At 45.7% G+C, this 21878-nt stretch overlaps 2 protein-coding genes across 2 annotated transcripts in view; one reads left to right on the forward strand and one right to left on the reverse strand.

Moving 5' to 3' along the window:
- The window catches only part of TTC21A (tetratricopeptide repeat domain 21A), a 102846-nt gene extending 88638 nt beyond the window's left edge, over positions 1-14208 (reverse strand). Inside the window, exons 1-3 of the mRNA XM_040433794.1 lie at positions 14093-14208; positions 10970-11099; positions 5464-5574 (exon numbers count right to left, since the gene is read on the reverse strand). Of these exons, the coding sequence (XP_040289728.1) occupies positions 5464-5574; positions 10970-11099; positions 14093-14119 (268 nt within the window). The 5' untranslated portion in view covers positions 14120-14208. The remainder of the gene's footprint in view (positions 1-5463; positions 5575-10969; positions 11100-14092) is intronic.
- A 293-nt stretch (positions 14209-14501) lies between these two features.
- Positions 14502-21878, forward strand: part of GORASP1 (golgi reassembly stacking protein 1) — a 46191-nt gene continuing 38814 nt past the window's right edge. The window contains exon 1 of the mRNA XM_040433795.1: positions 14502-14632. Coding sequence (XP_040289729.1) covers positions 14570-14632 — 63 coding nt within the window. The 5' untranslated portion in view covers positions 14502-14569. The remainder of the gene's footprint in view (positions 14633-21878) is intronic.

The following is a 21878-nucleotide window of genomic DNA, read 5'->3' on the forward strand; positions in this document are numbered from 1 at the left end:
ACATATCCCCGTTTTCACCCTGGCAGGCCCTCTGATATCGTGCTCTCCCTTGCCCTGTGCTGTATCACGCAGGGCAAGGTCTTTTTTGTTTACATTTTTCACTGCTAGATTGAGGCTTCTGCCTAGCAGTGTTCCCGATTACGTCACCGGCACTGATGGGCAGGCTTTAAGGCTCCCATAGCCCTTTTACAGGCTAGAGAAGTGCTAAAGACCAGCCATTAGTGCCAGTGATGTCACTGCGCTCACTGCTAGGTGGAAGCTTCCTCCTAGCTTACCCATGGAGAGCGCAGTACATCACCGGATCTCCAGAAAAAGCACTTGTCCTGCGTGATTCAGGGCTCATGCTAGAGGGGCTGAGTGAGGGAAGATGGGGATATGTCCAGGTTCAGCTCTGAACCTGGAGAACCCCTTTAAGTGTTGACCAACAAACTATCATAGACCTCCACGTATATAAACTGATAACCACCCCAGACCACCAGCAACCATCCTATGTAAAGATTTGTGATGCCATACATGCAGGAGGCTGCCACTGCCACCAAGGTTAACGAGAAGTAGAAGACTGATGGAGGGGAATAAGACTGGAGCTTTGTCTACCATGGAGACACATAGATCTGCATAAGGAGCTGTAGATACAAAACAATAGTACATTTTAACCCCTTTTACCCCGGGACGGTTTTTGCCCTCCTGCCCAGGCCATTTTTTGCAAATCTGAAATGTGTCAATTTAAGTGGTAATATCTTGGGAACACTTTCACTTATCCAAGGAATTCTGAGACTGTTTTCTCGTGACACATTGTACTTCATGACAGTCATAAATTTGAGTCAGTATATTTCACCTTTATTTATGAAATATCAAAAATTTTGAAAAATTCACAGTTTTCAAAATTTCAATTTCTCTGCTTTTAAAACTAAAATTGATTCCTGATAAAATATGTATTACTTAACATTCCCCATATGTCTACTTTATGTTGGCATCATTTTGTAAATGTCATTTTATTTTTTTAGGACGTTAGAAGGCTTAGAATTTTAGAAGCAATTCTTAAAATCTTTAAGAAAATTTCTAAAACCCACTTTTTTAAGGACCAGTTCAGGTCTGAAGTCACTTTGTGGGGCCTACATAGTGGAAACCCTTATAAATGACCCCATTGTAGAAACTACACCCCTCAAGTTATTCAAAACTGATTTTACAAACTTTGTTAACCCTTTAGGTGTTCCACAAGAATTAAAGGAAAATGGAGATTACATTTCAAAATTTCACTTTTTTGGCAGATTTTCCATTTTAATCAATTTTTTTCTTTAACACATCGAGGGTTAACAGCGAAACAAAACTCAATATTTATTACCCTGATTTTGCAGTTTACAGAAACACCCCACATGTGGTCGCAAACTGCTGTAAGGGCACACGGCAGGGGGCAGGATAAAAGGGGCACCATATGGATTTTGGAAGGCAGATTTTGCTGGACTGGTTTTTAGACACCACGTCCCATTTGAAGCCCCTCTGATGCACCCCTACAGTAGAAACTCCCAAAAATTGACCCCATTTTGGAAACTATGGGATAAGGTGACAGTTTTATTGGTATTATTTTGGGGTACATATGATTTTTGATCGCTCTATATTATGTTTTTTGTGAGGCAAGGTAACCAAATAGCTGTTCTGGAACTGTTTTCATTTTTTTACAATGTTTATATGACAGGTTAGATCATGTGCTTTTTTTTATAGAGCAGGTTGTTACAGACGCATCGGTATAAAATATGTCTACTTTCTTTGTATGTTTGTTTCAGTTTTACATAATAAAGCATATTTGAGTTGACGTTTTTATTGGTACCATTTTTGGGTACATATGATTTTTTTGGTCATTCAATATTACACTTTATGGGGCAAGGTGACCAAAAAATTGTTTTTTTTGGCACAGTTAATTTTTTATTTTTTTTACAGCATTCACCTGCGGGGGTAGGTCATGTGATAGTTTTATAGAGCAGGTTGTTACGGATGTGGCAATACCTAACATGTATTCCGTATTTTTCGCTTTATAAGACACACTTTTTTCCCCCCAAAAGTGGGGGGGAAATGGCAGTGCGTCTTATAAAGCGAATGGTGCGCTGATACTGATACATCGCCGGCCGCCATGCTGCACAGCGCAACCGGCGATGTATCAGCGGGGAGGGAGGAGGGGCTGGAGGCCGGCAACTGATGTTGTGATCGCGGGGCCCGGTGCAGTCACTGTACTTTATTACACCAGGCCCCGCACACAGCAGTCTTCATATGTAAAGTGTAGTCATTTAATCCTTAACCAGTGGGTTAGCTTTGTTAAAGTAGCACAATCCTCTGTAGTAGTACTCACTATCAAACTACCGTAGCAGGCAGGCCAGAACCGTAACATCACTCACTCCGTCACGCACCTGCTCCATTAATAAAGTGGGAGGGGCAGGCGCATGACGGAGTGAGTGACATTACGCTGCCGGCCGGCCTGCTACGGTAGTTTGATAGTGAGTACTACTACAGACCATTATGCTACTTTAACAAAGCTATCCAAGAGGTTAAGGATTACATGACTACAGTTTAGATATGAAGACTGCTGTGAGCAGGGCCAGGTGTATTGCGGGTCACTATTTACACAGGGACACTGTTATGGGGGCAATGCTATATATGTGTCATCCACAGATCCCCCCATAACAGTGTCATCTACAGATGCCCCCATAACAGTGCATCATCCACAGATCCCCATAACAGTGTCATTCACAGATCCCCCATAACAGTGTCACCCACATATCCCCATAACAGTGTCATCCACAGATGCCCCCATAACAGTGCGTCATCCACAGATCCCCATAACAGTGTCACATCCACATATCCCCCATAACAGTGTCACCCACAGATCCCCATAACAGTGTCATCCACAGATCCCCCATAACAGTGCATCATCCACAGATCCCCCATAACAGTGCATCATCCACAGATGCCCCCATAACAGTGCGTCATCCACAGATCCCCTCTATAACAGGGTCATCCACAGATCCCCCATAATAGTGTCATCCACAGACCACTATTAGTTCAAAACCCACTAAAAGCACACCTTTTGGTTCAAAATATTGTTTTTCTTATTTTCCTTCTAAAAAACCTAAGTTTGTCTTAGGTGCATCTTATAAAGCGAAAAATACAGTACTTTTTCTTATTTATTTAAGTTTTACACAATAAAAGCATTTTTGAAACAAAAAAAATTATGTTTTAGCGTCTCCACAGTCTGAGAACCACATTTTTATTTTATTTTTTGGCCGATTGTCTTAGGTAGGGTCTCATTTTTGGCGGGATGAGGTGACGGTTTGATGGTACTATTTTGGAGTGCATACACCTTTTTGATCGCTTGGTGATGCACTTTTTGTGATGTAAGGTGACCAAAAAATGGCTTTCTTGGCACTGTTTTCATTTTATTTTTTTAGGGTGTTTATCTGGGGTATTAGGTCATGTGATATTTTTATAGAGTAGGTCATTATGGATATGGCAATACCTAATATGTCTACTTTTTATTTATTTATTTCACTTTAACACAATAAAGGTATTTTTTAAACAAAAAAATCATATATTACTGTCACCATAGTCTGAGAGCCATAGTTTTTTTTTAGGCGATTGTCTTAGGTAGAATCTAATTTTTTGGCAGGTTTGAATGGTTCTATTTTAGGGGTCCAAATGCCTTTTTGATCGCTTGGTGTTGCACTTTTTGTGATGTAAGGTGACAAAAAATGGCTTTTTTGTCACTGTTTTTATTTTTTTACTGTGTTTAGCTGGGGTGTTAGGTCATGTGATATTTTTATAGAGTAGGTCATTATGGATGTGGCAATAACTACTTTTTTTATTTGAGTTTTACACAATAAAAGCATATTTGAAAAATTATGTTTTAGTGTTTCAATATTCTGAGAGCCATAGTTTTTTTTTGGCGATTGTCTTATGTAGAGACTAATTTTTTGCAGTATGAGGTGACGGTTTGATTAGTACTATTTTTGGGTGCATATGAATTTTTGATCACTTGGTCTGGCACTTTTTGTGATGTAAGGGGACAAAAATTGCTTTTTTGGCACAGTTTCTATTTATTTATTTTTCTACGGTGTTTATCCGACAGGGTATATTATGTAATATATTTATAGAGCCGGTCGTTACGGACGCGGAGATACCTAAAATGTGTGTTTTTTTTATTTATTTTTTATTATAAAATAAGGGGAAAGGGGCATTTTTTTTTTACTTGAAACTTTATTTTTTATTATTAAAAACACTTTTTTTTTTTACTTTATTTCTGTCCCACTCTGGGACTTCAACTTTTGGGGGTATGATCCCCTCTGCAATGCATTACAATACATCTGTATTGTAATGCATTTCCTGTTCGTGTATGACACTGAGTAATACACTAACAGGTTGCCTAGGAGACCCAGCCTCCTTCGGCCTTCTCACCCATCGGGTCCCCGTCACTACAGTGCAGGGACCTGATGGGATCCCTCACCCGTCCCAAAAACCATTTATGCAGAGGTAAGCGCTGACCGTGGCATAAAAGAGGTTAATCTGCCAGCATTGCTTTCACAGCGATGCCGGCGGATACAGCAGGGGCCCGGCTATCAGTGATTGCCGGGCCCCCACTCTGATGAGCGGGCACTGCAGCATTGCCCACCCTTTCACCATGACGTAATAGTACGTCAAATTGCCCCATGTCACCTGACGCTATGATGTACTATTACGTCATATGTCATGAAGGGGTTAAATAAAGTCTATTTGCAAAGTTGCTTCAGTTATTTTCATAAAAGAATCCAGTAGCTCATGTACTGTAATCTGGGCCTGTAGTACAGATCCGTATGGTTGTGTGTAGAGATGAGCGAATTTCATGTTATGAAATTCGTTCACGCTACGTTTGGTGATAAAAGCAGAATTGTGCTATGGATTCCGTTACCACGGACAATAACGCAATTCCATGACGGAGTGCCTTTAGAGGCATTCCGTTATTCATTCCATCATAATAGAAGTCTATGGGCTGCATAACGGATCCGTCCCATTTCCGTTATGCAGGAAAGGACTCACCTGCATAACGGAAATGGGACGGATCCGTTATGCAGGCCATAGACTTCTATTATGATGGAATGAATAATGGAATGCCTCTAAAGGAATTTCCGTCATAGAATTGCGTTATGGTCCGTGGTAACGGAATCCATAGCACAATTCTGCTTTTACCACCAAACGATGCGTGAACGAATTTCATAACATGAAATTCACTCATCTCTAGTTGTGTGGTACTGCCGTATATGAGCATGCCATGATTTCTGTGTGTCAGTGTGAAAATCTGAGAAGGTACGACATGCGCTTGCAGATTCCTATGGGAACCATACACGGGAAGTGTGTGATACAGATCCTGAACACAGTCGGGTGAATGTCCATTCCAAACCAGTATACACTACTGGTCGTTTACATGGACAAGCAAACTCTTACCTATGGCTTTACTTTTTTTGTGTGCGTACATAAGTAACATGATGGCACATAAGGAGACTTCAGGGACATCCTTGATGGACTCCAGCTCCCGGATTGCTTCCTGCACACGATCTGTTACCATAAACACAAATAACATTATAGATAAACTTCAATTATTTCTTCATAAAACTGTCAATATCAGATTGGTGGAGGTCCAACACCCGGCCGCAGCGTCAGAAGCCACACAGTGTACGGAGAGGATGGTCTATACACTCCACTCCATTCACTTGGGTGGGAGCTGAGCTGCAGTACTCTGGGCACCGCCACCACACAGGGCACACAGCTGTCTGCTTCCAGCTCCAGTTTCTGATGCCGTGGCTGCCCAAAACAGCTGATCGGTGGGGTATCCTGAAGACAGGTCATCCATATCTGTAGCCTGAACAACCCCACAATTTGCTACAAGTCTCACTCTAATACATACCTTTGCAGGAATCGGCACTCTAACTCCTTTCAAGTATATGGAGCTATGCTGTTATGTCCTGTGCCGAGGTGGGGGCCAAGAGGGTCACTGTGCAAGGGAAATCATTAAATGAGCTGCAGCACCTAATTAGTGTAGTGGCCCTTTATTCTAAGGGTACGGCCAGGTGGTGAAGCTGGTCACATGCGGCCAAGCTATGACCAATAGAAGCAACCAATAGTCACATGATATTACCCCAAAATTGTGCAGTCATTGGCTGCCATGGGTGGTCATTGTTGGCATATGTGTAGCGAACTGCGCCATCCGAAAGTACATTAAAGGGTTTATGCAACCCCTATATTGACCCCCCCCCTAATGCCCGGGCTCCTCATATAGATTATACTTACCCCGCTCCCCGTCACCCGCATCGCTTCTGATCCCCGCATGGCCGCCGCTGCATCTCCAGTCGACGGGAAAAGTGCGAGCAGCCAATAGTAGCCCGTGGCGGGGATGAGCCTCCCTAGCGTCACCCGCGATGTTAGGGAAGCTTGTCCCCATAACGGCCTGCTATTGGCTGCCCCCGTCGCTGGATGTTTTGATCCCGCAACAGGGAGATGCAGCGGTGGCTGTGCAGGGATCAGAAGCGTCGCGGATGCCGGGGAGAGGGGTAAGTATAACCTATATGAGGGTACATGAGGATGGTTGGAAGTCCAGGAAGTAAGTAACGGTATATCCTAGCAGTTGATGCAGGTTTTGATGCTGTTTTTGAGCCATAGCCAGGAGTGGGTTCAAAAAGAATAGGAGATATAAAAGAAGGACCTTTACTTCTCCTTCCTGCCGCATCCACTCCTGGATCCAAAAAATGCACCAAAAACTGTGATTCCTGCCTTATGGACATCTCCATACAGCTGCTCTCCTGGAGATGTCTGCTCAGGGACTGTATCAGAACATGCAAATGGGCAGACAAAAAGATAAAATAGTACAGATGTGTGGAGGGGTTGACGAGCTCCCACCCTATAAAAGATGTAATTTGGACATTAAAGGGGTTGTCCAGGAATTAAGAAAATAAAAATACTTAAATATTACTTTATTATAAATATATTCACAAATACCGTTCATTAGTTATAAAGGCTCTTTTTTTTTCCTAGGGAGCAATCATTAGGAGAAATAAAATGGCCGCTGTCCTATTAGTACTCACAAAACCTGTCCTAATCACACAGCAGGACAAGGTATTTCAGAACACTGAGCTAAAGAGCTGCCTCGTCCTCCTCTCCTACTTGTCAGGGATTATGATCCTGAATACAGATAAGATCTTCAGCTGAATCATTTAAGGAATGGAGTCCATGAGGAGACAGATGAAGTACAGAGAGGATGTGGGGATGTGGCTGATGAGCAGCAGCACTTGTATGCAGTTTCCATAACCACAGCCCCACATTACCACAGTCTGTCCTGTCCATCCTCTCTGTACTTCATATCCCCTCATGGACTCCAATCCTACAGAGATTCAGATAAAGGTCTTATCATCTGTATTCAGGATAATAAGCCCTGACAAGCAGAGCAGAGAGGAGGATGAGGCAGCTCTTTAGCTCAGTGTTTTGTGTGTACTAATTGGATGGCGGCCATTTTTTTTCTCCTAATAATTGCTCCCCAGACAAAACAAGCTATTATAACTAATGAAAGGTATTTGGGAATATGTATATATATGTTTATAAGGAATATTTAAGTATTTTCATTTTCTTAATTCCCGAAGAACCCCTTTAACTTCAGAGTGCTCTGTGCCTTTTCTCCACATAGGATCTGGACTCTTACTATATTTAAGTTGCCAACATTGATATGTTACATGCTGCACTGAGGGTAGTGCCATAGTACAAATGTGTGAAGCAGAGGGTGAGAAGGATCTGGGAAGAGGGCCAGGAAACTGCCACCCAAGAGCAATGCAAAGGACAAAGTAAGCCCATAGCTTGTATGGCTGAAAAAAGACATCTGTCCATCTAGTTCGGCCTGTTATCCTGCAAAGTTGATCCAGAGGAAGTCAAAAAACCCACTAGCTAGAAGCCAATTTAACTCATTTTAGGAGAAAAAATTCCTTCCCAACTCCAATCAGGCAATCAGAATAACTCCCTGGATCAACGACCCCTCTCTAGTAGCTATAGCCTGTAATATTATTACACTCCAGAAATACATCCAGGCCCCTCTTGAATTCCTTTATTGTACTCACCATCACCACCTCCTCAGGCAGAGAGTTCCATAGTCTCACTGCTCTTACCGTAAAGAATCCTCTTCTATGTCTGCCTTGTTCACAGGAGCCCAGAACTGTACACAGTACTCCATGTGTGGTCTGACTAATGATTTATAAAGTGTTAGGACTATGTTCTCATCACGGGAATCTATGCCCCTTTTGATGCAACCCATTATCTTATTGGCCTTGGCAGCAGCTGCCTGACACTGGTTTCTACAGCTTAGGCTTCTTTCACATCACCGCTCAGCCTTTCCGTTCTCCTGCCCCGTTTAGGCCGAACGGAGCCCACGGGCCCCCTAGACTATAATGGGTCCATTAGGTTTCCGCTCAGAAGATTTTTGAAGCAGAGACAAAAGTCCTGCATGTACAAATTTTGTCTCCGCTCCAAAATCTTTGTCTGAGCAGAAACCTAACGGACCCATTATAGTCTAAGAGGCCTGTGGGCTCAGTTCGGCTCAGTTATGTGGGCTACATGCACACAAACGTTGCTTGTTTCCGTGTTAGTTCAGTTTTTTTTTTGTGGATAGGATGCAGACCCATTCATTTCAATGGGTCCGCAAAAAATGCTGTCCGTATCAGTATGTCCGTTCCGTAGCCCCACAAAAAAAATAGAACATCTCCTATTCTTGTCCGATTTAGGCATTGTTACAATGGATCCGCGAAAAAAAAAGGATGCCATCAGTTTTTGTTTTGCGGATCCGCAATTTGCGGACCACAGAAAAAAATACGGTCGTGTTACTCAGTGTTTTACCATTTAGTATACAGATCCCTCTGTAGTAGTATACTGTCCTCTTCCGTGTAAATTACTTTACACAGTTTAGTGTCATCTGCAAAAAATCTTATTTTACTGTGCAAGCCTTCTACTGATTTGGGGTTCAGTGCAGCCAATAGCAGGCCACGACGGGGATGAGCATCCCTAGCATCACCCGGTAGGTATAATCTATATGAGGTGCCTGGGCATTTGGGGTCATTATAAGGGTTGCATAACCCCTTTAAATATCAGAAATAAGGGTCTCGCTCAGGGCTATGGAGTCAGAGTCGAGGAGTCGGAGTCTGAGGCAATTTCGGGTACCTGGAGTCGGAGCCGGCAAAAATGAACCGACTCCGTCTCCTACTAATCTTAAATTGGAATAATAAAAAAAAAAGAAGCAAGTTTAAATGTCCCAATTCACAAAAAGTTATAATTAATTACTTCTCTAATGTAAGAATAAAGACCAATGCATGCAGTGCGTCACGTTACCGCAAAACTAACGCGTTAAGTGACCGTGAAGAAGCATGCTTTTCATATGCTTCACTATATGGCACGCAACGCACAGTTAAGGAGCGGCAATACTTATACTTTCCATTGTGCTGTGTTCCGCTGTTACAGGGAACGCAACGCCCATGGTTAACCTAGTGTCATGGCGGACAGGATATAAGATACACAGATAACTAAACAAACAAGTTTCTAGACGAGAAGCTGGGGATAAGGTCACCTCCTAGCAAATCCCTAACAGCTCTCCCTATTCTGCTAGGCCCACATTTAGACCCTGAAGGTGGGAATAATGTGTCCTCGTGTCCTAAGTATGATCGCTCATCAAAACTTACTGCAGAAGAAGACATCCTTAGTGATGTGGCCAGAATGGTTACTGCAATGCCACCCACCCACGTCAGTGTTGAAAGATTATTTTCAGCTCTAAAAATAATAAAGTCTGATTCAAGAGCCTCTATGAAAGAGGATCTGGCAGAGGCAATTCTCTTCCTCAGAACTCTACATTGAGTTGATTTCAAATTGCATTTGCTATAACTATATTCCAAGATTAATATAAACCATTTCCAGGTTTTACAGATTTTGCTTTTGGTTCATATAGATAAGCTTTGTTTTTGTTCTAAAACAACCAAATAATGTGGTTTGCATTTTTGAACTGGTAAAGTTCCGGATGTTTATGCCTGCTGCTACTATCCAGCCACTTGAAAGAAAAAATAAAATAAAAAACTTTGTTGTTTTCTTTGTGTTTGTCTTTTGCTTAAACTGTTTAATACAGTAAGACTGTTGGCTTCCTAGCCAGTAGTTCTGTGGTAATGACATGCATGCTGCCTTTCTTTCCTTCAAGGAATGTATAAAATACATTCGCATATTAAATACAGAGGAGTCAGAGTCGGAAGTACGAAAAACTGAGGAGTCGGAGTCTGAGCATTTATCTACTGACTCCACAGCCCTGGTCTGGCTATGACATTACTTAATTGTCTTAGGATACGTATGCCATCTGGACCCCGTGATTTGTCTATTTTAATCTTTTTAAGGCACTGCTGCACTTCTTCCTGGAACGGGCCACTTTTACTTTGACACTCTGCATTTCATCTAACATTTCATTTTCCTCAGTGAATACAGTGGAGATTTAAAAAAAAATTAATTTACTCTACAACTCCTCCCTCATCACTCCAGGGTCAACACTTTGAGGTTTAAACTTTTTACCACTTGTATAACTGAAGAACATTTTACGTTTAGTTTTACTCTCTTTGGCAACGAGCCATCTGATGGAGGGCAGAGCAGGGAGTCTAGGCACTGAGCCAAAGGAGCCGCCCCCCTTTAAACGTGCCTGTATATAGCGGTCTACTAAGCTGAAGGAAAAAAACTGTGGAAAGCCGCCATCAGCAGCTAGAGGACAGCTTGTGTATGAACTGAACGGACTGCTTCTTCCCACACAGTTGCTGTACCTCAAATAACTGTGGAGACTACCCCAATCCCTTTCACTAAGGACCCCCTACAGACGCACTTCGATAATAATTTCAGCTGAAAAAAAAAAAATAGAAATTAGGCATTTACTAAATATTTCAGCTATTAAAATTACCTTCCATGAGGATACTATAAGCCTTAAAAAACAGAAGCACCGGGTCACTGTGATACCTCTGCAGGCCTTCCCTTGTTATCTGCTGCACGTGGCGATTGTACTTATCATGACAGTAGAAAATGATGGAAGCCTGGAAAAGAAAAAGTGCATTCAGAGCCGTTAGATCAAGCGCCACCTGCTGTAGGACTCAGCGTGTTTGACGCCACTTATCTCCCCGTCTTGATATAACATGCATGTTCAGGTCCTGTATGTTTATGGAGGAGTTTGAGGTTGAAAACTTTTTTTTATCCAAAAGCTATGGCATGTCTAGGCACAGCTTAAAGGGTAACTGTCATTTTTTTTTATTTGCTAGTTTATTAGAGCTAGGAATGTATACCTGAGTTAGTCTGTCAGTGATTGTCAAAATATCTGTAATTACCTTATAATAAACAGCTTTCATTAATGTCCTCTGTCCCTTTCCACTGCTCCCTTAAAAGACCATTGCTATGGCTCATGTCTCCGGCTAGGAAGACAGGAAGACGGAGGGGCGGTCCTTCACACTGCATGCCTGCATTAGGCTTCAGAGTGAGGAGGCGTGTCTTTCAGTAATCCAATCTGATTGGCTGGCAAGAAGCTGCTGGCTAGAGCAAGTGTGTATGGGAAGTGAGGGAAAGCAGTTTTGGCCTCAGAGAACTGGCAGAGGAGCCATCTTGAAAAGCCGTAACTAAGGGGAAAACTCAAGGAAAACAGTGGTAAGTGAAGAAGCTAAAGATTGCTTTATGCATAATGCTGCTGCAGCAGTAACATATGCTAAAATAGATTTTTTGATGAAAATATGACAGTTATCCTTTAAAGTGGTATTCTCCTCTCAGACAATGGGGGCATATCACTAGGATATTCCCCCATTGTCTGATAGGTGCGGGTCTCAACTCAGAGACCCATACCTATCTGTAAAACGAAGCTGGCAAAGTGGTGGTCAGCAATGCCGGGTCAAGCCACCACCAATCGTTCCTATTGGCCCGCCGAAAATAGTGGGCTATTTTCAGAATTCCCATCTAAAGGAATTGGCAGTGGACCACGCTTGCGCGTCCACCGCTTCCACTCACTTCTATGGGGTCGATGGAAACAGCCGAGCCAGTGCTCGGAGGGCAGCCGTGCATGCAAGGTGCGTTTGCCGGCTGGGTTTACGAGATAGGTGCGGGTCCCAGAGGTTATCCCAAGAAAAACACTTATCTCCTATCAACAGGATAAAGGGGGGGGGTCTGATCGGTGAGGGTCCGACTGCTGATCACGAGAACAGAGATTCCATGTACCTCTGAACGGAGCAGCAGTTGCACATGTCCACCACTACCCCATTCAACTCTATGGGACTTCCAGAGAAAGCTGAGAGCTGAACCTGTGCATGGGGGGAATTGTTTATATTACAATCTCTATGATTGCTGGTGGTCCCCCGCTCAACACAAGAACAGGGGGCTCCCGAGTCCCTTGTGTGAATGAGAGGCAGTGTGCAGTAATATGGGACTAAATTACCGCTCCTATCACATAGGGGATTCAGGGACCCCGTTCTCATGATTGATTGTGGTCCCAGTGATCAGACCCCCAGCAATCATACATCTATCTCCTATCCTCTTGTTCGTGAGCCAAGCCCTTTAAAGGGGTTGTGTCCCTTCAGCCAATGGCATTTATCATGTAGAGGAAGTTAATACAAGGCACTTACTAATGTATTGTGAGTCTCCATATTGCCTCCTTTTCTGGCTGTTTTCATTTCTCCATCACATTATACACTGTTCGTTTCCATGGTCACGACCACCCTGTGATCCATCAGTGGTGGTCGTACTCGCACATTATAGGAAAAAGCGTGGCACTCCCATGGTCCCGGCTACCAGAGAGACTGGTTCTTTTCCTATAGTATGAAAGCACGGCCACCACTGATGGATTGCAGGGTGGTCGTAACCATGGAAATGAGCAGTGTAATATGTGATGAAAAAGGAATCCAGCCAGCAGAGGAGGCAACATGGACAATCACAATACATTAGTAAGTGCATTGTATTAAAGGGGTTTTCTCATCTCAGACAATGGGGGCATATCGCTAGGATATGCCCCCATTGTCTTATAGGTGCAGGTCCCACCGCTGGGACCCACACCTATATTGAGAACGGAGCCCCGAAAGTGAAGGAGGGCGCACTGCACATGCGCAGCCGCCCTCCATTCATTTCTATAGGGCCGTCTGCCCTATATATTGCTGTCTGCCCCATATAAATGAATGGGCCGCGCATGCGCGGCACGCTCCCATTCACTTCTATGGGAGAGGAGGGGATTAGCGCTTGGTGGTGGACGAACCCCGCGAAATCTGGGGTCCTCCAACCATAGCGCTCCCTGCTCCGTTCTCGATATAGATGCGGGTCCCAGCAGCTATCAGAGAATGGGGGCATATTTTAGCGATATGCCCCCATGGTCTAAGATGGGAATACCCCTTTAACTTTCTCTACATGATAAATGCCATCTGCTGACGTGAGACAACCCCTTTACGGGTGTTTCAGGTTATACTTTGTGTGTTTCAGTTCCTCGCCATCAGAACCTTGTTTGCTGTCAGTGAATGAGAACTCATGAGTTTTGATTCAAAGGTTGAAAACCTGAGCTCAGCTGAGAAGTGAATTCAAATGCATCCAGTGTAGACCGCGCTCGGCAGCACAAATCTCTTTATACGTATAGCCATATGCCGTCAGTGTAAGAGCCTGTGCGCTAACCTGCGGCACTCCAGCTGCTGTGAAACTACAACTCCCAGCATGCAAACTTGCTCTGCTGTTCTCAGAACTCTCATAGAAATAAATAGAGCATGCTGGGAACTGTAGTTTCACAACAGGTGGAGTGCTGCCCCTGGTCCGACAACACTGGACCTCAGGCTATGTATGTACCTGTATGGTATGGGGTCCGTGAGCGATGAAAGTGGGGGTCCCCCCATGTCAGCTCCCTTGTACGCCACATTCAGGGGGATCAGGGTCTCTTGGACGTGGATGGTGCATCACAGCCGCCTGTGACAGGACAAGGACATGGCTGCCCCTGTGCTGATACAGTTCTTGTTGATATGTACAAGGGCATCGCTGAATCAGTATACATACTAACTACATATGTCACTCATCTCACCATCATCTGAGGGTCTGTATCCGCCATCCTTACAATCTTTATCGGCTGACGGTTGTGTCTTATTAGGATCAGCAGGGTCCTTCTCCCAGCCTCAGTCTGTGTCGCCTATAGAGCCTGTATACACATGTCACTGACTTCCCCCCTTAGTCTTGTCTTCCAGCCTCCTGCACTGTGATCAGACTACTAAGGATCTCCTAAGATTCCCCACCAGATGCTGCCCCGTCTTCCCCATGAACAGGTCTCTATTTCCCAGTGCACATCTCCCGGCGCGCGCGTCCCTGGTTACCAGCTCCCTTCCTCTGTTGCCATGCTGCGTCACTACCCGCCAGGCATTCCAGTCGATTGCAGAGTCCCTCCACCCTGTGCTCCGTCCAGCAGCGCTGGATTAGTAGGCCTGGCGAGCGTGTAGTAGTGTCGTGCGTGTCGCCGGCTGGGATCTCCTCCGCTTGTCCCGGCTGTCACGGTCCGTTCCCCGACATGGGACTGTCTCTGAGCTCGGAGTCTGCGGATGGAGGCAATGAGGGTTACCACGTCCACGGGGTGAGTCCTTGTCACTCCTGTCACCAGGAGAATCTGTCATCGTGTGTATGTACCGGGAAGTTACATGCCATAGCTAGGTGACGTGGTCGGACTACAACCCCCATCTTCTCATGCCAGCCAGTGCATGTTGGGATTTGTGCTCATGGTCATCTTTATGGGCTGATGCGATGTTATGAGAGGGACCTTTTTGGAGGTTTTCCTGTGAAACGCCTCGGTTGCTCCTCAGCAGCAGAATGCAGACTGTATCCTCAGGTTCTAGTCTGTTGCTAAGGAGCCACTGGGAGGAATGGGAGACCAGTGCAGGAAATCCCAGTCTCCCCTGTAATGTACGGCGACCCCGCGTCAGAGTGCGGGGCATAATGTTATGTAAATAATTAGACCTTTATGGGCGGAGCCTTCTTATGTGATCGCGTAATAGCCAGCAACTCTAATCTAAGCAGTGCATGGGGCCCCAAGGATCAGTAGCACTGTGGCCCCGCGGGGAGGGTGAGGTTTATAGTGGGGTCATGAATGACCTCATTGCATCGGCTTCAGCTCTGAATGATCGCACCTGTACTACCTGTCATTTCTCAGTGTCAGGAAGACTCGCCTACAGGTGACATTCGAAAAATCTAGAATATGGTGCAAAGTTCATTTATTTCAGTAATGCAACTTAAAAGGTGAAACTAACATATGAGACTCATTACATGCAAAGCGAGATATTTCAAGCCTTTATTTGTTATAATTTGGATGATTTTGGCTTAGGCCTCTTTCACACTTGCGTTGTCCGGATCCGTCGTGTACTCCATTTGCCGGAATTACACGCCGGATCCGGAAAAACGCAAGTGTACTGAAAGCATTTGAAGACGGATCAGTCTTCAAAATGCGTTCAGTGTTACTATGGCAGCCAGGACGCTATTAAAGTCCTGGCTGCCATAGTAGTGGGGAGCGGTATACTTACCGTCCGTGCGGCTCCCGGGGCGCTCCAGAATGACGTCAGAGCGCCCCATGCGCATGGATAACATGATCCATGCGACACGTCATCCATGCACGTGGGGCGCCCTGACGTCACTCTGAAGCACCCCAGGAGCCGCACGGACGGTAAGTATACTGCTCCCCCGCTCCCCACTACACTTTACCATGACAAACAGGACTTTAGCGTCCCGGCAGCCATGGTAACCATTCAGAAAAAGCTAAACGTCGGGTCCGGCAATGCGCCGAAACGACGTTTAGCTTAAGGCCGGATCCGGATCAATGCCTTTCAATGGGCATTAATTCCGGATCCGGCCTTGCGGCAAGTGTTCAGGATTTTTGGCCGGAGCAAAAAGCGCAGCATGCTGCGGTATTTTCTCCGGCCAAAAAACGTTCCGGTCCGGAACTGAAGTCATCCTGATGCATCCTGAACAGATTTCTCTCCATTCAGAATGCATTAGGATAAAACTGATCAGGATTCTTCCGGCATAGAGCCCCGACGACGGAACTCTATGCCGGAAAAGAACAACGCAAGTGTGAAAGAGCTCTTACAGTTTATGAAACCCCAAAGTCACAATCTCAGGTACCTTTTGCTCAGGGGATATGGATTAATTAGCTGACTAGAGTGTGACGCTTTGAGCCTAGAATACTGAACCTTTTCACAATATTCTAATTTTAAGCTGCATTAATGCATTTCCTTTTCATCTGCATTAGGCCTCATGCACACGACAGTTGTTTTTATCGTTCTGCAAAATGGGGTTCCGTTGTTCCGTGATCCGTTTTCTGTTTTTGTTTCCGTGTGTCTTCCAGACATAAAGGAAAGTAAAAAAAAAGTCTAAGACAGGTTTGCCATGCAAATGATAGGAAAAAAGCGGACGCAGATGACAATCTTGTGTGCCTCCGCGTTTTTTAGCGGTCCCATTGACTTGAATGGGTCCGCGAACCATTTTCCGCGAAAATAATAGGACAGGTTATATATTTTTTTAATGGACTGGAACCACGGATCACGGACGCGGATGGCAAACGGTGCATTAGCCGAGTTTCAACGGACCCATTGAAAATCAATGGGTCCGCTGAAAATCACGAAAAACGGCGCAACGGACACGGAATAAAACAACGGTCGTGTGCATGAGGCCTTACTGAAATAAATGGACTTTTGCACGATATTCTAATTTTTCGAGTTTCACCTGTATAATCCTCTGCTCCGCCAGTGCCGTACCTGCAATCACTAGCAGCAGAGGGGGTAGCTAGTGCCATACAGAATCGCTGGAGCAGTCATATGATGGTACAGCTGCAGTTGAGGTAAAGGGAGATCTGAAGGGGACCATGGGCAGCAGCAGCGGAGCTGAAGGGGTCCGCGGGCAGCAGCAGCGGAGCTGAAGGGGTCCGCGGGCAGCAGCAGCAGGGGATTAGAAGGGGAGAATGTGCTTTTTTCACTAAATTTGGCATATGTAGACAAAAGTAAAAAAAAATCTAAAATTCAGAGGACCCCTTTAAACCCAAGTCCATCCTAAGACCACCTGGATGTACCGTATTTCTGGAGTGTAATAATATTACAGGCTATAGCTACTAGAGAGGGGTCGTTGATCCAGGGAGTTATTCTGATTGCCTGATTGGAGTCGGGAAGGAATTTTTTATTCCCCTAAAGTGAGGAAAATTGGCTTCTACCTCACAGGGTTTTTGGCCTTCCTCTGGATCAACTTGCAGGATAACAGGCCGAACTGGATGGACAAATGTCTTTTTTCGGCCTTATGTACTAGGTTACTATGTTACACACAATGCGATGTGCAGTAAAACCTCAGCCTAAGGCCTCATGCACACGACCGTATGTGTTTTGCAGTCCGCAAAAAAAACGGATGCCGTTCCGCATGGCATCCGTTTTTCTTTTGAGGATCCGTTTTTTTTGCGGATCCATTGTAATAATGCCTATCCTTGTCCGCAAACTAGAAAAAAATAGGACATGCACTATTTTTTTTTGCGGAGCAACAGAACGGACATACTGATGCGGACAGCACACGGTGTGCTGTCCGTGTTTTTTGGGACCCATTGAAATGAATGGGTCCGCATCCTATCCGCAAAAAAACCGGATCGGACACGGAAACAAAATACGGTCGTGTGCATGAGGCCTAATACAGTACCAGCACAGTGTATGAGATTGGAGAATTCCATATACACGTTACTTTTTTTCTTCCGTGCAGAAATTTGCCTGTTGTGCAGATTATAAAATCCGCGGCAGGTCGATTGTGCGATTCCGCACCGTGCGTGGACTGGTCTTCCCCATAGACTTCAACGCAGTTGTAAACAAAAACAGAAAATCTGCAATAAAGACGTCACCTAGACCCTGAGAAGTAGTGCAGATTCATGTGCGTTTTGGTGAAGATTTCGTGCAGGGGGTACGTGCGTCCCTCAGCGTCACTTGTGGTGCAGGTTGGCTGCGGATTCCACCAGCCTTCTGAAGACGTCATTGAGTTGCTCCGGATTTGAGGTGACCGCGTGCACATGACTGACATTACTGAAGGATTGACAGCTACCGGATTGGGTGACACGGATATTTCTGACGCTGTGGACCTCAAGTATTGACTAATGTCAAAGATATGAGGGCCTCAGAAGTAACAGAGAGTGTAGACCTCGGTCTAGGTATAATCTCCAGCACTACAACTCCCAGCATAGCTGTACAAAATACACCACCCCGCCACAGTGTGAAACTGTATCATCATCCTGAGGACGGCAGTACAGGTGAGTTCAGGAGGGCACCTATGCCCACTGGCCAGCCTGATGCCCCTACATTAATGCTGAGAGCATCAGATCGTTATGTACCAGGCTGGTGGCCATGAAGAGGGTGCGGGCAGCCCCCTGGCCATCGGTCCACCCCTGTATATGGCATAATTAGCCAATTACAGCTCTTCATTTGCCACTGTGCACAAGTCCTTGAACTGCATATCGATGGTCGGATCATCTGTAGGAACAATGAGGGGCGACATGGAGGTCCTGTGCCCCCCGTCTACCATGTGTCTTTTATAATACACCCCCACAGAGCCCAGATGTATCTCCGGCGCCCCTGAGTCCGCCGGACGTCTGATCGGCCGCGTTCTGGCGGATCCTAATCTCGTGTTATTACCATTAGTGATATCATCCTTCATAAGCTCGCATGGCTTTAATCTCTGTGACCCACCAAACAGATGGCAGCCTGGAGTTGGTGGGGGTCAGGAGTCTGCAGATTCCATCCGGCATATTGCTGTTATTGATGTGATAGGTACTTGGTGGGAAATATGGCGCCAAACAATGAGCCGGCCGTCTCTGGTTATAAAAGCAGTCGTGTTTGTACTTGCAGGTCCTCCGGTATTATGTCTGCATGCCTGATCACAAAGCTCTCCCCCCGTCCACGTGCTCAGTGCCCCGCAGCAGTCTGCAACCCTCTGGAGATTTTTTTGCTGGGTTGGGTTCAGAGTAAATGGACATTTTCAAGGTTTTCTGGGACCTAAAATCCAGTCAGTAATTCTATATTCCACAGGGGACCGCAGCTTTTCCTTCCTCCGTAGCCCTAGATCCCAGGGTGGATCTTGACCTCCTCAGTGATCCTCCATTACTTGTATCTGAAGGACCGATCTAGTGGGATCGGCTTTGCCCGTCCTCATCACGTCTGTCTGAGTCTGCTTTGATAAATGTCGCACGCTCATAGACTTCATTTGGCTGATATCCCTAGTCATTATCCAAGGTGGCACCACAGGGGCGGTTTTATTTCTTCTAGTGAAGAGATCGCCATACATTTTCCATATTTGAGTAACTGTCTCATTAGAATTAAAGAAGACCGTTATCATGGTATGTATCATGGCACCCCGTTACAGGAGATCCAATTCTTGATGCCATTAGGCCATGACTGAACCTTGGTATGGTGATAGCACCATCCATGGTGAACTGGTCTACGCCAGCAATGTGATGACTATTATGCGATCTGCCACCTCACTTGTAATTGTGTTTTGTATAATACGCTATATTGATGTGCTGTACTATATGGACTACTGTGGGCAAAACATCCTTTGTATGGTGGCCGCACTCTTTCTAAAGTTTCTGTTGGAGCTCCACAAGGAAAATGGCCACAGCCTGTAGCAGAGCGTGACACGTGGAGAGGTCTTCTGGCCTACGAACATGCATCTGCCACTGCGAGGCAGGCTCCAAGCGGCACGCCATTGCCCAGGGAAGTTGGGGGCAATGTCAGTTTTCTTCGCCAGTCTGGATTTCCCCTGTGCAGCTGGATGCCAGCAGCTTGTCAAAGATTTGGCGCATCCTCCAGCAGGCAACGCGCCAGACTGACATCAATGCCAGCCACCTAGCTGTTACACCAAAAAGCTGTCGGCCGGACAAGAACTGCTGCATGCAGCGGTATTTGTACGGCCAAAAATCCGTGTTTATGCAAGATCCCATTATAGTCAATAGGGATCCGGCGAGGATCTGTTGAATGTGGTAATGCTGGATTCTGTTGAACGCCGGCGGGCTGTTCTCTGCCGAAAACAGCCTACTAGAAATGTTCACCGGAGATGTGAACACAGCCTAAATGAAGATAAATGCGCCGGGCGTGCTAGCCACACCCTAGCCATGCCCCCTTTTTGAAAGTGGCGGCATAGAAACGCCAAGTGTGACACAACTTTGTCACAGTGGCATTCAAAAAGTTGTAAACACAGGGTTTGTGACTTTTTTACAATAGAAAACTGGCGTGGGGAGAATAAGTTCCCCTTTCTTCCCCCCCAGTTAGTTCAAATACTGATGAAAAATACCAAATCCTGACCTGTGAAAGTGGCCTAAGGCTAGGACAAGTGTATTCATTCCGGGAAACGCGCTCCGAGTGTAAGAATATTTCCCGGCCTGAACACTGCTCGTGTGGAGGGAACTCGTAACCTTATATTTACTGCAGAAGATGTGGACCGCACACTGTGTGCTGTCCTGTCTGTTCCGTGGCCCCACAGAAAAATAGAACATGTCCCATACTTGTCCGTTTTGCAGACAAGGATAGGACAGTTCTACAGAGGGCAGGACATTCTGTTCTGCAAAATGCGAAACGCACGCGACTGGTATCCATGTTTGGTGGACCGCAAAAAAAGCAACGGCAGTGTGCATGAGCCATAAGGTTCCATTCAGATGTCCGCAAGATGGGTCCTTATCTGTTCCAGAATTGTGCACTTCCGATCCGCGGCTCCGCAAAAAAATAGAACATGTCCTATTCTTGTCCGCAGCCACGGACAAGAATAGGCATTTCTATATAAGTGCCGGCCATGGGCGGCGTCTGGACCCTAAGGCTACATTCACACGTCCGTGGTGTGTTGCGGACCCGCAAATTGCGGGTCCGCAACACACCAGCCCGTCACCCCCATAGAAATGCCTATTCTTGTCCGCAAGCTGCGGACAAGAATAGGACATGCTCACACTGTGTGCTGTCCGCATCCATTCCGTCCCCATAGAGAATGAATGGGTCCGCACCCATTCCGCAAAATTGCAGAAAGGATGCGGACCCATTTTGCGGACGTGTGAATGGAGCCTTAATCTGTAGCCTGTAACCAGTAAGCCAGATGCCTCCTGTAAGACCGCTGTAACTGTCGAGCTTGTTGCCTCACATGAGATCAGCTACATCTGTGGTCTGCCTCTTCCATTTGGCCGCCCTTGAGTAAGGAGTCATGTACACCGCTCCCAGCCAAAAAGATCCTTCGTTTTTGCCCCCTACAGATTCTTTTATTGCTGGGCTGTTCCTCTCCCAGATCTCAATGTCATCGTCAAGGCAGAGTGTCTTGTTAGTGTCCCCTGCTCCCTATGTCTAACCAGAATCTGTGGCCATGTGAGCCCTAAAGTCCACCGATGTCCGGATTATTTTTGATATGGTCAGGCAGGGTACAGGGATTAAAATAAAAAAAAAAAAAGACTCAACGATTCTCTGGTTCCAGTGGCAAGCTACTTTAAACTTCTTCTCCGCTTTCGGTCCCCCTGGACCAGAAGTGTGAGTCTACACGCATGTCACCGGTGCCGTCCAATCAATGGCTGCAGAAGTCATGTGCCGTGCCTGCACATGTCTCAGCTTAGGCCGTCATGTCACACTTCTGGTCCACTGAGGACCAGAAGTGGAGGTAGAAGGAGTTAGGTGCTGGAACCTGAGAATCGGTGACAGGTGAGTCTTCTTTTTTCTTTTTTAATCCCTGCATCCTGCCTGGTTGTATCTAAAAGGGTCTCGGAGAACCCCTGCCTTTACCTGGCTTCTGAAGCATGAGCCCTGGGATGTGACTGGTTGCCCTGATTTTTATAACTCGCCCTC

Source organism: Bufo bufo, chromosome 5, assembly GCF_905171765.1.
Source record: "Bufo bufo chromosome 5, aBufBuf1.1, whole genome shotgun sequence".
In the NCBI taxonomy this organism is placed as follows: domain Eukaryota; kingdom Metazoa; phylum Chordata; class Amphibia; order Anura; family Bufonidae; genus Bufo; species Bufo bufo.